General features: G+C 43.1%; 1 protein-coding gene across 5 annotated transcripts in view; it reads left to right on the top strand.

Annotated features, from left to right (window-relative positions):
• Positions 1–18,603, top strand: part of Rbms3 (RNA binding motif single stranded interacting protein 3) — a 665,104-nt gene that overhangs the window by 611,107 nt on the left and 35,394 nt on the right. For 4 of the 5 annotated variants that reach the window (XM_032911069.1, XM_032911066.1, XM_032911068.1 and 1 more), the window contains 2 exons: positions 3,915–4,025; positions 12,523–12,570. In XM_032911069.1, the coding sequence (XP_032766960.1) occupies positions 3,915–4,025; positions 12,523–12,570 (159 nt within the window). The remainder of the gene's footprint in view (positions 1–3,914; positions 4,026–12,522; positions 12,571–18,603) is intronic. The other variant, XM_032911067.1, reaches the window with a different exon arrangement.

Here is an 18,603-nt window from a genome sequence, read left to right as displayed (position 1 = left end):
ATAGATGCCATGTAGAAAGGGCTCTAAAATGCTAAGCTGGTCCCGTGGAAGGTCTGAGACCAATCAGTGGCTTCAGTTCTTTAGGAAATTGCCCTATCTCACCTCTGCAAGGTGCAGCCTTGGCCTGTTTGAGCTTGTTGAAATGTATTGTGATGATTCACAGTCAGAGGTCCATGCCCAGAAACAATGGCAAAGCAGCGCAAAGGAAGGACATTGTTTAATCTCCTGTTTATTGCTGGAGAGATGGCTCAGCAGTTAAGAGCCCGCGCTGCTCTCCAGAGGGCCTGAGCTTGCTTCCCCAAACCCAAGTTTAGTGTGTGCTTTCCTGCCAGTGACTGTCCATGTTTTGTTGGGCGTGAAGAGTCCCATCATTTTGCCGGGAAATGAATGGACTCTCAAAGATTTCAAGTTCATTTCAGATACTAGCAGAAGGTCAAGAGCAGAGATTCTTTTCTCATGTCCAGTTTTGAACACTGATGCTCGCGGCAGCCATAACAGCAGAGATGGACTCCACCACAGCTCCCTGCAGCCGGGGGAGGTCCCTGCCCCTTTAGAGACCTCCACTCACATAAAGCCAGACCCTTGACTATGCTACAGAAAAGTATCCCAGGAGGGGCCTGAGTGCAGTAAGTTAGTGAGCCTGTTACAGAGAGCTAGCATTAGAAATTTAAAAATTTAAAAAGTACGTAAAGTTTTAAAAGTAAGAAAAAAACATGCGAGTCGATCTCCTTAATGCTTTCAATTTTTTTTTTTAAAAGAAGTTCCCTTTATATATGAAGCCATAAGGTGGTTTTAGGGAGTGTACTGTGTATGTTCCGGGGTTAGAGAGAGTGCTGACATAAGGCTGCGAATATCCAGGCCCTGGGTAAGCTGTCTAGGTTTAACAGCCTTGTTTGCAACGCCCTTCAGAAAACAAGAGCTGTGTCTGCAGGTGATCTTTACCCGCTGTGTGGACTTTCTGAGTCCCTGCCAGCATCCAGGGGGATCTATTCCCTCCAGTGTCCTTTAGTTTACTCTGTCCTCCTATCCTGCCTCGCTTGAGGTGACTTCCACATACTTTTCCCAAATGACTGCTGTCATCCCAGACTTCTGGGCGGTGTGACCATGTCCTCCCTCTGAGGGAGAAGGAAGAAGGGCTTTATCTCACAGCAGCAGTGGCTTACACAGACTAGATTGCCCATCAGCCGTGAGACCATTGCTTGATTTTTTTTTTTTTGGAGGTATTAAAGGCGTGCGCTACAGGATTTTTCTTTGCAGCTTAAACACAGAGCAAATCCAGACATCCAGAGACGCTGGAATGAAAAACATGTCTCCTCTTGTGCTGCCATTTACCCAGTGAATGCTTGTCAGATAGCACATTCTATATATTTCAAGGAGACAATGTCACCCTGAATGTGTTGGCAAAGTCTGTCACAGAGCATTCTGAAGTCCATGGCTCAAGTGCATCGGTGGGGGACAGATGTGACAGTGTATACGGAGGGTGCCGGTTTGCCTTAACAAGTGTAGAATTTCCCTTCCTCTCCCTTTTGCATTTCCCCTTTGTGCTGCACGATAGGAACGGGATTCTGTTGACGTTGATAAGCAACCATGGCTGGCAAACACCAGTCTTTGTTTCAGTAACCAATACCTCAGACCCTCTAAGGTAAGTGTCCTTGATAAAGCGTTGTCAAGACTTCATTTCTCCGGTAGGTTCCTGTCAATCATTTCCAGTTAACTCACTAATTGCGAGCATCTTCCGTTCCCTTGAGACTAAACAGCTTAATGTTCTTGATAACTTGTGGGGATTCTCTGTCCGTCCGACATTTTTACTGACGACAAGCAAATATTCTTATACGATTCCTCCCAGGGATCCTCATGGCATCGTGCATTTATCCGCAGTAACTCATCTGTTTGGGGAGTCTTTCCCTCCTATTATTTTCCACTCTGTGCTTGGTCTTCTGTTTACAATTCCAGATTATGACAAGTCCCTTCCCACTCTTCTGTGTGATTGGCAGATTTCGGGTTTATAGGCAGACACGGCGCACCAGCAGCTGCCATCAAATGGCTCCCCAAACACAGCTTCCTGTGAAGGAAGACTCCGAGAGATCAGACAATCTCCTCCAAATTAATTCCAAGTGCGGGCATGCTGTCCCTCTGTTCTTACCCTGGGAGAATTTTGATGGATCTGTCACAGGCTTGCCCACCTCGCTCACAGACTGCTTCCCAAATAAAACCTTAAGTCTGCCTCTCCTAGAACACCCCAGGGTGAGGGCAGCCTCCTGGGCACGGAGGAGGATGGCTCTCCCCCCCCCACACTGTGGTCTTGATTGTGGATTTTCACATCTATTCCTTTAGTCAGGCTGATTAAATTGAGATATTTCTGGAACTGCGGCAGGTGAGCCCTGGGATGGAAGGACTAAGAGGCCATGTGTGTTTGGGACTCAGGAAGAGAAGGAACTCATGTGACCACACGGGGTTAAAATGCCGAGAGGGTGCCACGTCTTTGTTAGAGTTAGACAAATGCATCAGCGAGCATCTACTTGAGCTAGGAGAGTCTTCTGGAGTTTATCCCCAGGGGACTTAAAAGGATTAGTTCTTAGAGGATTCACAGGGAAGGTTCTTTTTTTTTTTTTAAGGAAAAAAATAAATTGCTTTTAGTAAGGAGACTCAAGGAGCAGGAAGAAAAGTAGTCTGCCTAAGTTCTAATGTGTGTACCTGTTTATCATTATGAATTGAAGCTTATATATCTTGTCACTTGCATAAGAATCCTATGCAATGATAAAGAAGAAGAACACCATGGAAGGGCACCAGATGTTGGACTCTGGATTCCACATGTGCATACACATGTGCACATCCACACTAACAAGTACACTACAGCCACTGTCACTACCATCGGCAGCATCCCACATACACAAAACATACACCTGAAACCAAACTACAACACTTGGATGTACGGATGTATGCAGGCGTACATGTGTACGCGTGTCTATCCATACGTATACTAGCTACAAGATGCTCAGTGTAGTTTCTTATATCAAAAGGCTAAATCAAGGAAGAAATTAAGAAAAGATCAACCAGGAAGTAAAGACATTGAAATAGTAACCATGATTCTTGGGTAATTCATGTTAGGCTTTGCTACATCCTTAATGCTGTCAAGAAGATCACGTGGGTCCCGTTATCCCCAACCCCAGTCACAGGTGACATTGGGGAAAGCAAGAAATGCTTATTTAAATCACAAATAAATGGAATAAGCCTTGGGCCTGGGAGATGGCTCAGAGGATAAAAGTACCTGTCACCATGCCTGACAACAGGAGTTCATTCCCTGGGTCCCATGGTAGAAAAGAGAATCAACTCCCACATGATATCCCTTGGCCTCTATACACATGCTAAAACATGCATGTGCATTAGCTTGTGTCCAAACATATGCATGCACACACACACACACACACACACACACACACACAGACAGACACACACACACACACAGACATACACAGACACACAGACACACAGCACACCATACTACACGCCACATAAAAGATTTAAATGGAAAAAGTAAACAAACTGAAAGTTTTATTCAGCATCAAGAAAAAAGAGAGGATTTCTATCACTATTCACAACTTTCAACCAAAGAAATATATCAGAACAATGGGAGAGGAGGTGCATATGACTTATTTGAAAACACCCCAAAAGGTAACAGTCAGGTGTGTTAGGCACACTGCCACACCAACCGTATCACAGCGAAGGGACTCACTGGTGCCGCACACTCATGGGTGAACAGAAAGAGAGAGAAGGGCATCAGATCACCCAAGTCTGAATTTATTCACTGTTTCCCATGAAAAGCAAACTCACCAAAAACTGTACTTGCTTCTGAGAAAGAACGGGTCTCTCCCTCACGGAACGTGTTTTCAGATGGACATTGTATGTGCTTTTAGGGTGCTGTGATCACACCCACCATGGACCACCCCATGTCAATGCAGCCAACCAACATCGTGGGTCCCCTGACGCAGCAGATGAACCATCTTTCCCTGGGGACGGCAGGAACGGTGAGTGGAAGAGTTCGGTTTGGTTGCTGGGACTTGAGAAGATGTCATATAGAATTGCCTAGATGCTGCTGGCCTCACACAGCTGTGGGGTTCCAGCATGAACAAGCTGGCATGAACAAGCTGGCATGTTCCCGGGGAACACTCATTCACATGGGCAAGGATGAGGGTCCTAGGGCATTGCCTTTAGACTTGAGGTCCTTCTCATTATGCACCATAGCTCTTTCTGGAAAAGGACCCTTTTGCCTACACATGTAGGTCTGTACCTCATGGCCATATACATGGTCTGTTTTCCTTTCCCCATCTGTTTACCAGATGATTCACTGCCCTACCAGGTCCTTCACACATAAGAGGTCAGTTCCAACAGTAATCATGTAAAGAACTTTTTATTCACTTAACGTCTGAAGTAATAGGAAGTTGCTGAGAAGTTGGCCGAGTTGAGTGTTTTTATTTCTCCTGTGGATGTGTTGGCATAGTGACTATTGAAGAGAAGGAACAAAATCTGATGTGTTTAATCTTTTCTTACAATTATGATGCTCTTGACTAGTCTTACTCTCAAAAGGTGTATTTTTCTCATTTGTTTCCCTGTTGCTGTGATAGAACACAGACTGAAATTGACAGGTTACAGGGCATCATCAAGGGAAGCCAGGGCAGGAGCTTAAGGCAGGAAGCCAGGACAGGAGCTTAAGGCAGGAACCCAGAGGCAGGAACCTGAAGGCAGGAACTAAAGCAGAGACCTAGAGGAGCAATGCTAACTGACTTGCTCAGATAACTTTCTTATATAGCCCAGGCCGGTGTGACTAGGGAATAGCACTGCCCACAGTGAGCAGGGTCCTTCTCCATTAATTAGCAATTAAGGGAATGACCTGAAGATGTGCTTACAAGCCAGTCTGATGGAGGCAAGACTTGCTTACAAGCCAGTCTGATGGAGGCAAGACTTGCTTACAGGCCAGTCTTATGGAGGTAAGACTTGCTTACAGGCCAGTCTGATAGAGGTAATCCCTCAATTGCAGTTTCTTCCTCACACTTCTCATTGGCATCAAGTTGACAACCGAGATGAGCTGTCACATGAACTGCAAAACAAAAACAAAAACAAAAACCGCCAGTAGTACACTTGATCTCCGTCTATGACATGCCTGAACTCACTGGCAAAGCTTTGTATTTTTTTTAAGGAGAAGTCCCACTGATATTTGCATCTAATACAACCTAGAACACCGAACATATGCTCAACATCACTAGCCAATGCAAACACCATGGACTGAGCACCAGCAATCACACTTTAGTGTTCAGCGTGCACCCTAGGGCACGGGATCTTGTCTTTTGTAAAGACATGAAGAAAACAAGGCATACTTTTTTTTAACCGACACAGGTTAAACAGTGTAGAAAGACCCCAGGAACAGGGATCAAGAAACCCTGATCTAAATCTGAATTGCGCCACCGAGGACATCGTATCTAAGGATCTCGACCTCCCCCTCTATAGAGCGAGATCACTCATTTTCACACGGGAATACATCGTGCTTCTGACTTAGTGGTTTTAAGCCTGCGTGTCTCTTTGATACTGTCTCTATGAGTCTCGTAGAGGCACTGTGTACTACTGATATGCCTTACGTATACCACTGTGGATGAAGGACCTAGAAAAATGACTCCCTTTACTCAGAGGATGTGGAGGAAAGTCACACGTTTCCAAGAAAGAAGTTTAGTTTGTCATAAGCTATCCCCCTGCTCCCCTGTAGTGTGTGGTGACAGTTTAGCTGCCTGTGGGCCATAGAATGGCATGAGGTTGCATTCTTAGCTAGACTCTACAAGTCAGCTCTGAGATCACATTTAGATTCTGGTAAGATTACGCAGTACTTCAGATCGTTTTCATTTGGGAGACAGTTTCAGAACAGTATTTGTACGGCTTTAGTCAAGCATAAGAATGATTTGTGGTCTCTGGGTATTCCTACTAAAACAGATTTCCAGATACAGGATTGGAAGGCCCAGTACTTCTCAGCTCTTTCTCCACAGTAGAGTTCACTTTCGCAGGTCCTCTGTTGATAGAAGATGAGTAAGAACAAAGAATAAAGGCTTTCCGTGCTAAACCACAATCTTAAATGTGACTTTTACTTGTAAGAAAAAAAAGAGTCATAATGGAAACATAGGATGAAACCTTTATACTTTTTACCCATTTGACTGACAAGCAAAGCCAGCTTCATTGCTAACATTTCAATTCATCAACTCAGCTAGTAAAGACACAATATGTGCATAACGACTTTAAGAAAGAAAGAAGGAAAACAAAAAACAAACAAGCAAAAAACAAACAAACAAACAAACAAACAAACAAAAAAACCCAAACACCCTAAAATAGTAGAATAGGCTTAAATTATTGTAGTTCCTAATTAAATGAATAATTTTAAATTGTATATCTAAGACTTTTCAGCTGGAACAGAGTCAGATGGGACCACCACATTTACCCAGCTGGCCACTGCCAAAAATAATCATTTAATGATTTACTGTGGACCACAGCCTCTCTTTAGCAAGTAAAGGACTTTAGCACATGGACCTTATTTTCAATGTCGAATTTGTTGTTATTTTTTCTTTTGTTTTCATTGTGTGCTTTCACTTTTGCAAGTAAACAGTGTCTAGTTAGAGTCTAAGCATCATATAACATTAACAGTGGAAGCTGGTGATTGGATAAGGTTTTTGAGAGAAGAGAGAAGACACATTATTATTATTTTTTTTTGATTCATTCAAAACCATAATTGGGCACTCTCGGCATCTCAAATGTACTCATCTCTTTTGTTAAACCACCTCTCTCACGCTGCATGCCATGAGATATTCGCTTGCATGTGAACTTCTTTTAACTGTGGACTACCCAGTTGAGGCTGACTTATTTAATTGACTTTTCCCACCTAACTGGACCCACCTCACAAGTCCCTTACTGGCACTTGGGAGATTCCAGTGGACTTAGGAATGGCACTAGGGTCCAAAGCCCAGCTTGACTTTGTGTTGGCTGTGCATGTTCAGGCCAAGTCCCTTGACTTCCTAGAGATTCATTCTCTTCTTACAAATTGAGAAGAGTAATACCATGGACGTCCTTGGGATGTTGTTGAATGGCAGGATACACAGCAGCCCTCATGTACTATATGGTAAGCAGAGGTTTACCCAGTGAGCCACCCTTAACCTCTCATGCGCCTACCTGGTGCGAGTTCAGGTCACCATAATGGATGCACCACCCTACTAAACCAACCATCCAGCCCCTTTGCTTGCTCTATTGAGGGGTATCACTTAATTCTTTGACATGTCCCCTGTGTCAACTGCTAACATACTATCCCAGAGTCCCAAAGCTAACCTTCTAGTCATGTGAATGCATGAACCTGCTGAAGTTAAGCAAATTACCTTGGATACATGGAATCAAATGCCCTTTCTGTTGGCCACATTATACAAATATACATGGCATTGAAATGATAACTTAGAGGGATTTCCTCTTCAGTGTAATACCTTGCCCTGGGTATTGGACACCTAATGGGTGAAGACAGCACCTTCAGCAGCCAGGCCTATGAGAACTTTGTGTAGAGAGCAGAGCCATGAGCCATTTGCCATCAGTTATTGCCCCATGGGCACACAGACTCAGGATGGCCTCAGTGTCCAATTCATTTTTAATATAAACTGTATGTATCTTGAGTGGAACATCCATGTATTTAGATATCTGGCCCTGTTTGTCCAATAAACTCCCAGATTGAGAGAGGGTTCTACACCTTCTCCCTAGCCATTCCTCCTCCCTTCCTTTTGCAAGCTCAGGTAGGGCCTCACTGCACAGTCCTCACATGCTTTTCTCCAGCCATCCTGTCCATGTGCATGGTTTCCCACCCCATCTACCACACTGAAGACTCTTGAGCAGGAGTCTTCAATGCTTGTCTCAGAACATCAAACGCATCTATTGCTCTCCGTGGAGATCTATCTTCAACATCTCAAAGTCACTGCAGCTCACACTCATGCCCTGGACTTCCTTGAACGTCCCCTTCCAACTCTACCCCTCTCCTCTTCTGTGTTCCTGCCCTGTTTTGTTTCAAGTTACTCCTGTGATGACCCACCCAGTAGCTAAACTCTACACTCAACAAATATGCTGCCCTTCCTCCTCTCCTCCACGTACCATTACATTAAGTCCCAGGAGTTAAATCCCAGACATTTGTCAGACCTACCCTGTCTTCCCCCCTTCCTTGGCTTCATCTGGCTTGTTGTGTCCATCTCCTAATTGTACCTCCTGCTTTCAGTCTCGCCAGTCTACAGTTCATTCTCCACCCTGTCATCTGAACTATGTGTTAGTCCCTTTCTTGGTGGCATGATAAAACCTCCTTACCAAGAGCAGTTTACACAAAGGAGAGTCTGCCTGGCTTAGAGTTCCAAAGAAGGAGTCCATCGTGCCAAGGAAGACACAGAAGTCAGTGCAGGAGCAGGAGTCAGTGTGACCCCATTTCTGTCACACACACAAGAAGTTCGGAGAGAGAACAAGAGGTTGAAGCTGCAGGTGTCCATCGCCTCCTCTGAGTGACCTTCTTCCTTAAGAACGTCCTGGGTCCTGAAAACTCTGTAACCTCCTCAAACACCGTCACCAACTGGGGACCAAGTGTCCAAATCCCTGAGCCTGTCGGGGGCATTTCTCATTCAGACGTTCATCCCCGTACATTGGTGTCTCTCTCCAATGTGACGGTCTTCGGAGACTTCCAGACATCTGGGCTCTTGGAATTTTTACAAAAAGTGAGACCGAGAACAGAAACATCCCAGGGGCAGATGGGCTCCCAGGGCATAGTGCAGCGAGCTTTGGGGGATAACTCAGGGTAGGCACTGGTTAGACTGAAGAGCAGGGGAGCTCGGGTCGTACTGTCCTGTCCTAAACAGAGATAAGGCCACCAAGCATCCCACTTTCCTTCTTGAGATTGTGACAAAGGGAGTCAGTCGTATTGAACCAAAACATACTTAACTTCTGTAATCTTCAAAAAGGCAGGTGTGTTTCATCTCGTGTGACCTCAGGTTTTAAAATCATGTCGTTGAAAGAATTTCCATCTGGAATTTTCCTCTTCAAAGTGTATCGATCCATATTCTCTACCCAGTTCTAAGCTGGGCTGAACCTGCAGGCTTTGAGCTAAATGAATTGGATGCAAACGAGACACCCGTTTTGTGTCCTGGCTCTAACCTGGAAGGATTTTTTTTTTTTGTACTTCTCCTGCTTTTATTTATTCTTTCTCACAGAATTCTTTCGAGGAGAGCAAAGCCCCATTGTCCATAATTTCTTATCGAGTTACAGGGAGCTTTAGCCGAAGCCGCCCGGGACTTGAGTGCGTGTTGAGGACCTCGATATTGCATGACAATCTTGTTTTACAATTTTCTTATCTCCCTTTCATTTGTTCAGCTGCTGGTCACCGGTGGCTCACCATGTCACCAGACTCCTCAGAAAGAAATCAAAAGACATTGTTCGGTTCCTTATCTCCGGCGCAGGTCGCCTTCCCCAAGCCATGTCTGCACTGTGACATCATCCGATGTCCATGGTGTCAGGATTGCCACACACAAAAACAATCCTAGAATTATAGTCCTGATGAGCCAGAGTTCACTGTCACTCTCCAGGCATGCCACTTCTCCACTGCTCTAAAAGTCTGATTATTACCAGATGAAAATATGTATTACTCATTTTTTCCAACATTAGGCGTCAATATCAATATTAAGATGGAGAATTATAAAAGCAAGCAGAAGATCTTACATGGAATTATGATTCAGTAAACAGCATCCTAAGCGATAAATAGCTTCATAAATCCTTATGAGTTCAATTCCTTAAGTGAATATTCAAGAAAAAAAAGTTACCGGCCAATTGCAAACTAATACAAGACAGGAAATGCAGAAGTGAAGGGTATGGTTTTTTAAATAGTTCTTTAATCTTATTGTGACATAACAGTTCTTTACAGGGAAATGTTGTCGTGTAAAGAATGAATGAAGCGTTAGGGGAAAGTCTGTGATTTAGGGGTAGAGAGATATTTAAATAAATATATACATATACAAATATAAAACCTTTACTTTTAGTAATATGAATCTTGAATTCCAGTAAAGCAGTATCATTGTAGAAGGGTTCTAATAGAAATACTGTTGAGGTGAATGAGTGAGTTGGGGATAAAATAGGGGACAGAAGACTGAATAATATATTTAAAAACTATCAGTGCTATAATTTTACATACATGCATATAAGCACACACACACATCAGATAAAATAGAGAACCCACACATTATTTGTAAACATGGAGGAAAATTAGCTTTGGTGACACCTTCATGTTATACAGCATCAGTTAGAAGCAAAGTGTCCACCCAAACACTTCAGCACATGTCCCCTGGTTGTGAACCTTCAATTCTGAGAAGGCGTGGATGAGGGGAGCGTGAAGGAAAGGAGGAGGACTTTACGCCTCAAAGCACTCGTTATGATATACTAGACAGCGTTTAGTAGAGAATAGTTAACCAACCACTATTCCTTCATCCACAGACCCAAGAATAGCACAGCACAAAAACACAGCAGTCTCATACAAGCAGGGAAAGCATTGTTGATATGCTAAGTCAAAAGACAGGGCTGTGCACTTGCTCCCGTGGAACACAGTGTAACCGCCAGGGGTTACTTACCAAGCAATTCTGTCAAATTCTAATAGGGTGGAGTCTGGAGAGGTGCATCCGTGGTTAAGAGCACTTGCTCCTCTCCAGAGGGTCTGAATTCAGTCCCCAGCACCCACATTAGGGGACTGACAACTGCCTGTTAGCTTCAGCTCTAGGGAATGTGGGGCCCCCTCCTGGCATTCATGGGTACTGCACACACATGCCAATATCCACATACATATAGATTAAAAGTAAAATCAATCTTAAAACGAAAATACTACAAATCAAGTGTGTCTATTTTTCAAAATGAGGTTGAAGTATTTCCTACTTTTGATCATTTTATGTGTTTGTATTCCTCAGTTACTAAACAGTAGCCAGCATTTACTATATTAGTATGTTTCTATTCATAATTACAGATATGTATATATTATGGCATGGTATAAATATTAACTCATTTTTCCCTAAGTTTTGAATACTAACTTGAAGTCTTATGAAAAGATGTCAAGGAACTCAGATCACCATTACCAACATCTTTGGAATTGCTGTCAAAGTGACCCTACTTCACAGTGGGGCTGATGGTCCAGTCAGTAGGCTGCTGGTCTGTTCGCTGAGGCCAGGCCACTCCTAACTATGGTTTCTTTGCATCTGAAGTCTGAGCAATGCTTGCTTGTTCTTCCCACCCTAAGTGCTTTACAACGTCCACAGCCCTCTTCCGACCCGCCATTTCCTCCAAAGAAGGATTGGCATTAAACTCGGAGGTGGACCTGTGAATGAAAAGTTACTAAGTGCGTAAAAAAAGTACACTTGAGGGGAGGTCTATGCTTTTAAAGTGCAATACAGGTCATGTGAATGAAAGAAGAGTTGACATATTACCACCGATGGCTTCATCTTTTCAGAGAGCTGGGGGTGGGTTCGTTGTTCTCGGTTCTTAGAAGGCCAGTTGCAACCACAGGTTCTGTGCCACTTTTCTGGCTAAGGGCTGGTTAGGAATGGGAAGAGAAGTAGGAGGGTATGAGAAAGGGTGCCAGAGAGGGCTCTAGGGTGTGGGTGGACGTGACAGAAGTTACATGTACACCTGTTGGAATGCAGTAAATCCATCATTATATATAATTGCAATGTACTAATAAAAACATTACAGAAAGAGTGTGGCTGAGTTGCAGAAGCTAAAACCTCTGTCATGTTTAAAATTCCTGATATAGTCTCCAACATACACACACACACACACACACACACACCCACACACACACACACACACATCCCCAGGTATGCAAGGCCTACTTGAAGTTTCACTTCTCCACATTTCACGACATCCAATATCATGACACTTTGAAAATTGCCATCCATCCTCTGTTTCATAAGATCTAGCCTTAGCTAGCCTTGGTGGCTACACACAAGGTTCCTGGGCCTGGAGCAGGAAGCGTTCTGTTCTCTGTACCAGGTCAGGATGATTAAAAAAAAGTAACAGGCTTTATAACACATTTAACCCATGTGGTGTAAATATGAAGAATTTTTATTAATCCCCTCCCAAGTTGCTTCTTTTATTCTCCATAGCTACCACACTTGGGTGGCCTCCAGATGGGCTGTCTTATAAAACTATTAAAACATCTGGGGAGGGCAAGAGCCTCTCATCAACTCCCAAAGGGAGCAATCAAACAGACCAAGAGGAAGGTGGTGATGTTCTGAGACCAACGGGTCCCCATAGCATGCACAGCCTGGAGACTAAGAATCAAGTGTCCTCTAGAGTCACAATGCCTGGAGTGCTTGCAGAAAGCGGGTGGGGGGCAGGTGACTGTGGGGCACACATTTGGCTTTTCCAACCTGTAAAGCTAAGACTCTGTTTTTATTTTCCTTTGGACTTCATTGCAATCTCTCTCATGCTCTTTTTCATTCCAAGATTCAATCCCAAGACAGAATTATGGTACTTCACCAGCTGTTGTGTCAGGTAGGAAAATCTAATTCCTTTCAGACTTAATTGGAGGGGAGAGATGGAGCTTGCCTGGTTTTCTCCAAAACTCTCCAAAGCAGTGATTCTCAACAGGGGTGGGCATGAGATGTTTGCATTTCATTTTGGCAAGGGGAGGGGTGTGCAGTTATGAGTCTGTTTCCTAGGACAATCTGGCTTTATGTCTAGAAAATAAATACACTGTCTTTACAATAAAAGTAAGATCTCTGAGATGCTTTGTCTATGAAAGATATGCAGAAGATTTAGTCAATGTTCTGTGTATCAGTGGGTCTCGTGGTTTGACAAGGTCATCAGAATTTCTGACAAGCAGGATAAAGATTTGACATTTGTCAAAAAAAAAAACTAGCACATATTAATAAAAATAAAGGATTGAGAAGCGCTGCTTTAGAGACCAGAATCCCTCAGAAGTCAGAGTTATCCCTTGTGCTTGCTTGGCTCCTAGGATAGGATCTGATGTGTGTATTCACAAAGCTGTTGAATGAATCAAAAACTTCAATTCTTTTCTAAGATGTTGTATTTGGGATATCGAAAGAGACACTTCTGATATTCCATTTTCACAGCAAGGCAACAGAACTTGCTTTGAGGATACGTGAGAGTCTTTGGCATTCAGTTAGCAATATTTAATTTGATTTGAAAATGTTAATGTATTTGGAGCTGAGCATACGTGTGTAAAGAAGTCGGTGCTTTTTAAAAAAAGCTTTTGAAATGCATCCTAATTTTACTTGCATCCTAACTTTCACTTGTGCTTTGTCGAAAGAGGAAAATGGACACAACTGTAAAAAAAAAAAAAAAACAGATAATTGATTTTTGTTCATTTATTTTAACCAATTGAAGAGAGTAGCAAGCATGGAGACTGGGTCTCTGGCACGTTTGATGGTTAAAGGCATTCAGATGGAACCAAGAGGTCATTGCACAGACTGCATGAAACCTCATTCAGGAAGTGCCCAGAACAACCCAGGGGGCAGCCGAGCCTGGCAGGCAGGAGACAGCTTTCACTGAAGAGTGTCCCACCCAAGGCCCCTCCACTTTAGTGATGCAGCCTCTAAGGGTAGGGTGTCCTCCCGAACACACATTTCTTTAGTTATCCGCATGGCTGTGCACATCTCAGAGCTGTGATTTTCCTGACTGAAGGGCTGACATCGCTCTGGTACTCTTGGTCTCCATGGATTGCCATTCATTAAAACGTCAGATGCCTACCATTTTTATGTGTCTTTTGCATTTAAAACATGTGACTCTCTAGAGGAGACTTGGTTTACTGTTTATAGCTTTCACTCTCTTTAAACCTTTGCCTCTTTGTTTGACAAAAGGCATATACTCCTCATAATTAACCAATATTAATAATAACAGATAACCCCTCAACCAAATATTCTCTCATCTTTAAGAACACCGTGAATCTTGGCACTGGTGGTATACACCGTTAATCCAGGAATTCAAGAGGCAGAGGTAGGCACATCTCAATAAATTCAAGGCCAGCCTGGTCTACATGGTGACTTCTAGGCAGCTATATGGTGAGACTTTGTGTGTGTGTGTGTGTGCATGTGTGTGTGTGTGTGTGTGTGTGTGTGTTAATGAATATAATGAAGATAGTCACACACAAACAAAGACATCACAGCCTAATGAAAATTGCAAGCCAATTGTTGGAAGTGTTTGTGCTCATGAGTTGCCCTCTAAACTAATCAATATTGGCAAAAAAAAAAAAACAAAACAAAACAAACAAACAAACAAAAAACCAAAAAACCAGTGCTTTACCTTGGGAGTTCCTGTATGATTCCACTGAAACTGTCAAGCAGAGAAGTGACTAGTTAAACATAATGCCTTAAAAGAAACTTAAGCGTGGTGTAAGTGTGTGTTTGTGGGATAAGAAATAAATGCACATAGGAAAATTAAAACCCAAGATCTGGGGCTTGTGAGTCATCTCAGCCATTGGAGTGCTTACAGGAAGCTCTGAGTTCCATCCCACAGCGTGCACATTAAAAAGCCAGACACACAGTAATGCTGTAACTGGGGAGGTAGAGGCCAGCCAATCTAACCAAATAAATGAGCCACATACTAATGTAATACCCCACCTTAATAAAAAATGTGGATGAATTCCAAGGGAATGGTATCCACAGTTGATGTCTCCTTATCCCCACATGCATGTGCATTCATGCATATCTGTGCCTGTACACATGTGCACACCTCTACATACACATACACACACACATACACACACACCATACCACACCACACACGAACAACCAATATGATATGTGGTCAATAAGAGATATATTAAGTTGCCACTAGCGGTGTATGAAGGAGGAGACTAAAAGGACACACGGAAAACCACACTTCAGGCCACTTTATACGGTGCTCATCCTTTTGAGATGTGCATGGTGGTTGGGCATATTGTACAGTTATCCTCTCCTCAGGCTTATGCCCAAGAAGAGGTAGATAAAGTTTCAATAAATTGTTGTTAACTGACTTGTAGACAATTTGATTGACTTTTGTCCAACTGAGTATCTTTTGTCCAACTATTGATCATATTAGGAAAGCAAACTGAGTCTGATAATAACTCTTTTCCAAATATCCCAACACACCAGTATCAAGCGATTTAGCTAATTAGCCTTTGCCAGTGTGCGAGCCAATCAAATTGCTTACTACACTGGAGTTCAAGAAATTAACTTAATTATCCATGGAGTTAGAATCTAAGCTGTTCTTGTTCAATTAATATTTCAAACAGTTTCAGTCTGTTTCTGGGTGCAAGGTACTGCGCTAAGTAATGAAGATGTAATTGTGAATAGAACCCATCTTTAGTAAAAAACAAATCAACATCATAGTTCAATTTTATTTTGCTGTTTCTTTTGATAGTGTTTGAAACAAGAATGTAGAAAGAAGATTTGAGATACAAACAAATGAAGTGCATTTGGAGAAGGACCGGTAAAGCTGAATGGGGTTTACCAGATAGACTACAGCAGGAGGTCTATTAAGCATAGAGCACAAGTTACGTCAACTCTTAGGATGGGGAACAGTATGGGGGTATTGAATGGTAACCGGTCATTTGAGATTTGAGCACAAAATACAGCATTGACATTCATCAAAGCAAGGTCTGCGTGATCTTCCTGTTGAGTAAGAATTGCTTGTTCAGTCACGTGTCATCTGTTTTTTGCTTGTTCATTTGTTTTTATCTAATCTCTGCTGGTAACGTACGATAGCTTGCGTTCACCAATGGGAATAGAACTTCCCATTAGGAATGAAAGGCATTAGTTGTGAACATCTTCCTACAACAATGTAAATCCTTTACCACTGATTGTTCACGTCATAAGTAAAAGATCCAAGTTCAGAAGCTACTTGTATCGGTTTTCGGTTGTGGGCACTTGGGGGACTACTGAACTCCCTGTGGTTCATTACCAATCTGTGGAAATACTGATCACCTGAGGTAGTTGTGAGCACTGATTAAGTTAAGCTCTACACTATGCTTAGAACAGATCCCGGCATAAACGAAGTATCTGAATAGTGTTCGCTATGGTCACACTAATCATTGTTGGCACAGTAGATTACGTTGGTACAAGAAGGAACAATGGACATAGACTAGTAGAGGTCAGAGAAAGGGTCTGGGAAAAGAATTTTCTAAATGTAGAAACAGAGACACATGAGAATTAGCTAAGCAAAAACAAAACAAACAAAATATTTAAAGCAAAACGAAAATACAAAACAAACAAACAATGAAAACAGAGCTGAGAGTTCCAGACCAAGGAACCAACTTATCCTGGGGTTTGCATGGTCAGGGGATGGAAAGTTTGCTAAGCTGCAGATGGCTTAGCAGGACATGGAGACACGGAGAGAGACAGGGAATTAGGAAGTTAAAGTAGATTGGCTGTAGCAGTGTTGTCAGGTGTGGGAATTGAGCTCTATCCTGATGACAATGGAAGTGTTTAGAATTGGAGAACGACACAGTCGCCCTACCTATAGGATGGAGAATGTCCAGGAAATGGGCAACAAAACAAAACAAAACAAAACAACCCTAAAAAACAGAAAAGGGTTAAACATGCTGAGGAATCCAGGAAAGAGATCGTGGTGGCAAGTAGTCACTTTCTGGGAATGACCATGACATGGACTGCTAATGAGTTTGTGATAAATAAGTGGTGGGTTTGGAATACCCTGGATGTTGTAACCAATTGAGTATCAGGATAGACATCAAATTAAGAAAGCATAGGTCTGGGGTTGGGGATTTAGCTCAGTGGTAGAGCACTTGCCTAGCAAGCACAAGGCCCTGGGTTCGGTCCCCAGCTCGAAAAAAAAAAAAAAAAAAAAAAAAAAAAAAAAAAAAAAAGAAAGAAAAAAAGAAAAGAAAAAGCATAGGTCTTCAACTCCCACAACTCCATGGTCCACCATTCTACTCTTCAGGAGCTAAGCAGAGAAAGATCACATTTGCTGGGAAGAAGGCCGAATTCTTTGCTGAGTGTGTTGACTTTAAGATGTCTACGCAATGCCAGTAGAGAGGTTAATTGCTGTCTCAATGTGTGTTATCTATCTTAACCACCATCTTTCTATGGTGGTGGAGTTTGGAGTTACCATCATGGGATTTGGCTCCATTACCAGGATGAAGGCCATGCCTTCTAATAGTGCCACCTCCTGGGCTGAGCATAGACAAACCATGACAATTAGCAGACAGATGACTATAGCCACAGGTCCTTAATACAGCCTGCCTTTCATTTGTCTACTTTTGAGGTTATGATTTAATTCAAACATTCCCTTCCCCCACTGTCACACCCTCTCATAGACCCCTCTCTGCTCTCCTTCAAATTCATGATCTATTCTTTCCATCAATTGTTATTGTGTGCATATATGTATTTCCATATAGGTCTACCTTTGAAAATAGAACTGTTAGTTCATATACTGTTACTTGCATATACATATGCTTTCAGGGCTGACCGCTGGCCACTGGACAGCCAATTGGTGTGCTCTTCCCTGGGGGAGAGCACTGCTTTACCTAGTTGCATGTAATTCTTTGTGTAGTGTTGAGGCCTCACGGGCTTTTCCCACTCAGTTTGGCATGTTCATCGGTGTCATCCTGATGAGCTCGTGTACGGGTGGCCGTGTTACTGAGATTCTAAGGTGTAGCTTCTGATATGACTAAGAAACACAATCCCAAGGTGAGCTCCCCAGTCCTCTGGCTTTTAGAGTATTTCCACTCCCTCCTCCCAGATGTTCCTTGAGTTTCCTTTCTAAAATAAATTTGAGGGAGAATGTGTAAATGTTTCATCTTCTTCAATGACATTGGTTTGACTCAAGAAAAGACTGTGTCTAAGGGAGAGTCAAAGTCCTTCCTCCTCTACCAGGATGCCTGTCGGTCTGCATTTAAACCTGAGACATGGGAAGGGGAAGGCAGTGGAGAAAAGCACAGAATGTGAGCACCCTGTGTTCGGTCTCTGACGTAGACTTTTGTAGATTGCCGGAAACAGGAATGGGTAATGATCAGTATCTATGGAGGTTTCCCAGAAAGGCACCCACAATCCTAACCCATCAACCAAATATGAGGCATTGATGCTTACACGGAGTTACACATAACACAGAGGACCACGACTATGGTGGAGGCTGGTGGACAGGCTTGTTACCACTGCACTTGGGAACTCAAGGTCAGACTACTCCATGCAGACACTTACAGGTCTGCTTGCTCCACACAGACAGTTAGAAGCCAGCCTGGCTGTGCAGGCAGTTAGACATCAACCTGCTCCATGCAGTTAGAGGCCAGCCCGAGCTGCATCGTGGGACTTAGTCTCTCTGCCTTCACCCCAAACCACACCAAACAAAACAGAAGGCAGAGCCCTACACAGCTGGCTTTGCGGTTGCTGCTAGTTCTCGATGGACACATATTTGCATGGGAGAAGAATCCTTAGTGCAGACAGTGATGCTTAGCTGGAGGCGAGCTTCATGCTGTCCCCCCTTGGGTGAGAATTACTTTTGAAGACTCCCCATATCATCCACAGGCTGGGAGAGAGCACTGAAGTCTCTTGAAAGAAGAAAGCTGTTTCT

Source organism: Rattus rattus, chromosome 8 (genome assembly GCF_011064425.1).
Source record: "Rattus rattus isolate New Zealand chromosome 8, Rrattus_CSIRO_v1, whole genome shotgun sequence".
Classification (NCBI taxonomy): domain Eukaryota; kingdom Metazoa; phylum Chordata; class Mammalia; order Rodentia; family Muridae; genus Rattus; species Rattus rattus.
This window is presented reverse-complemented; position numbering and strand designations above follow the sequence as displayed.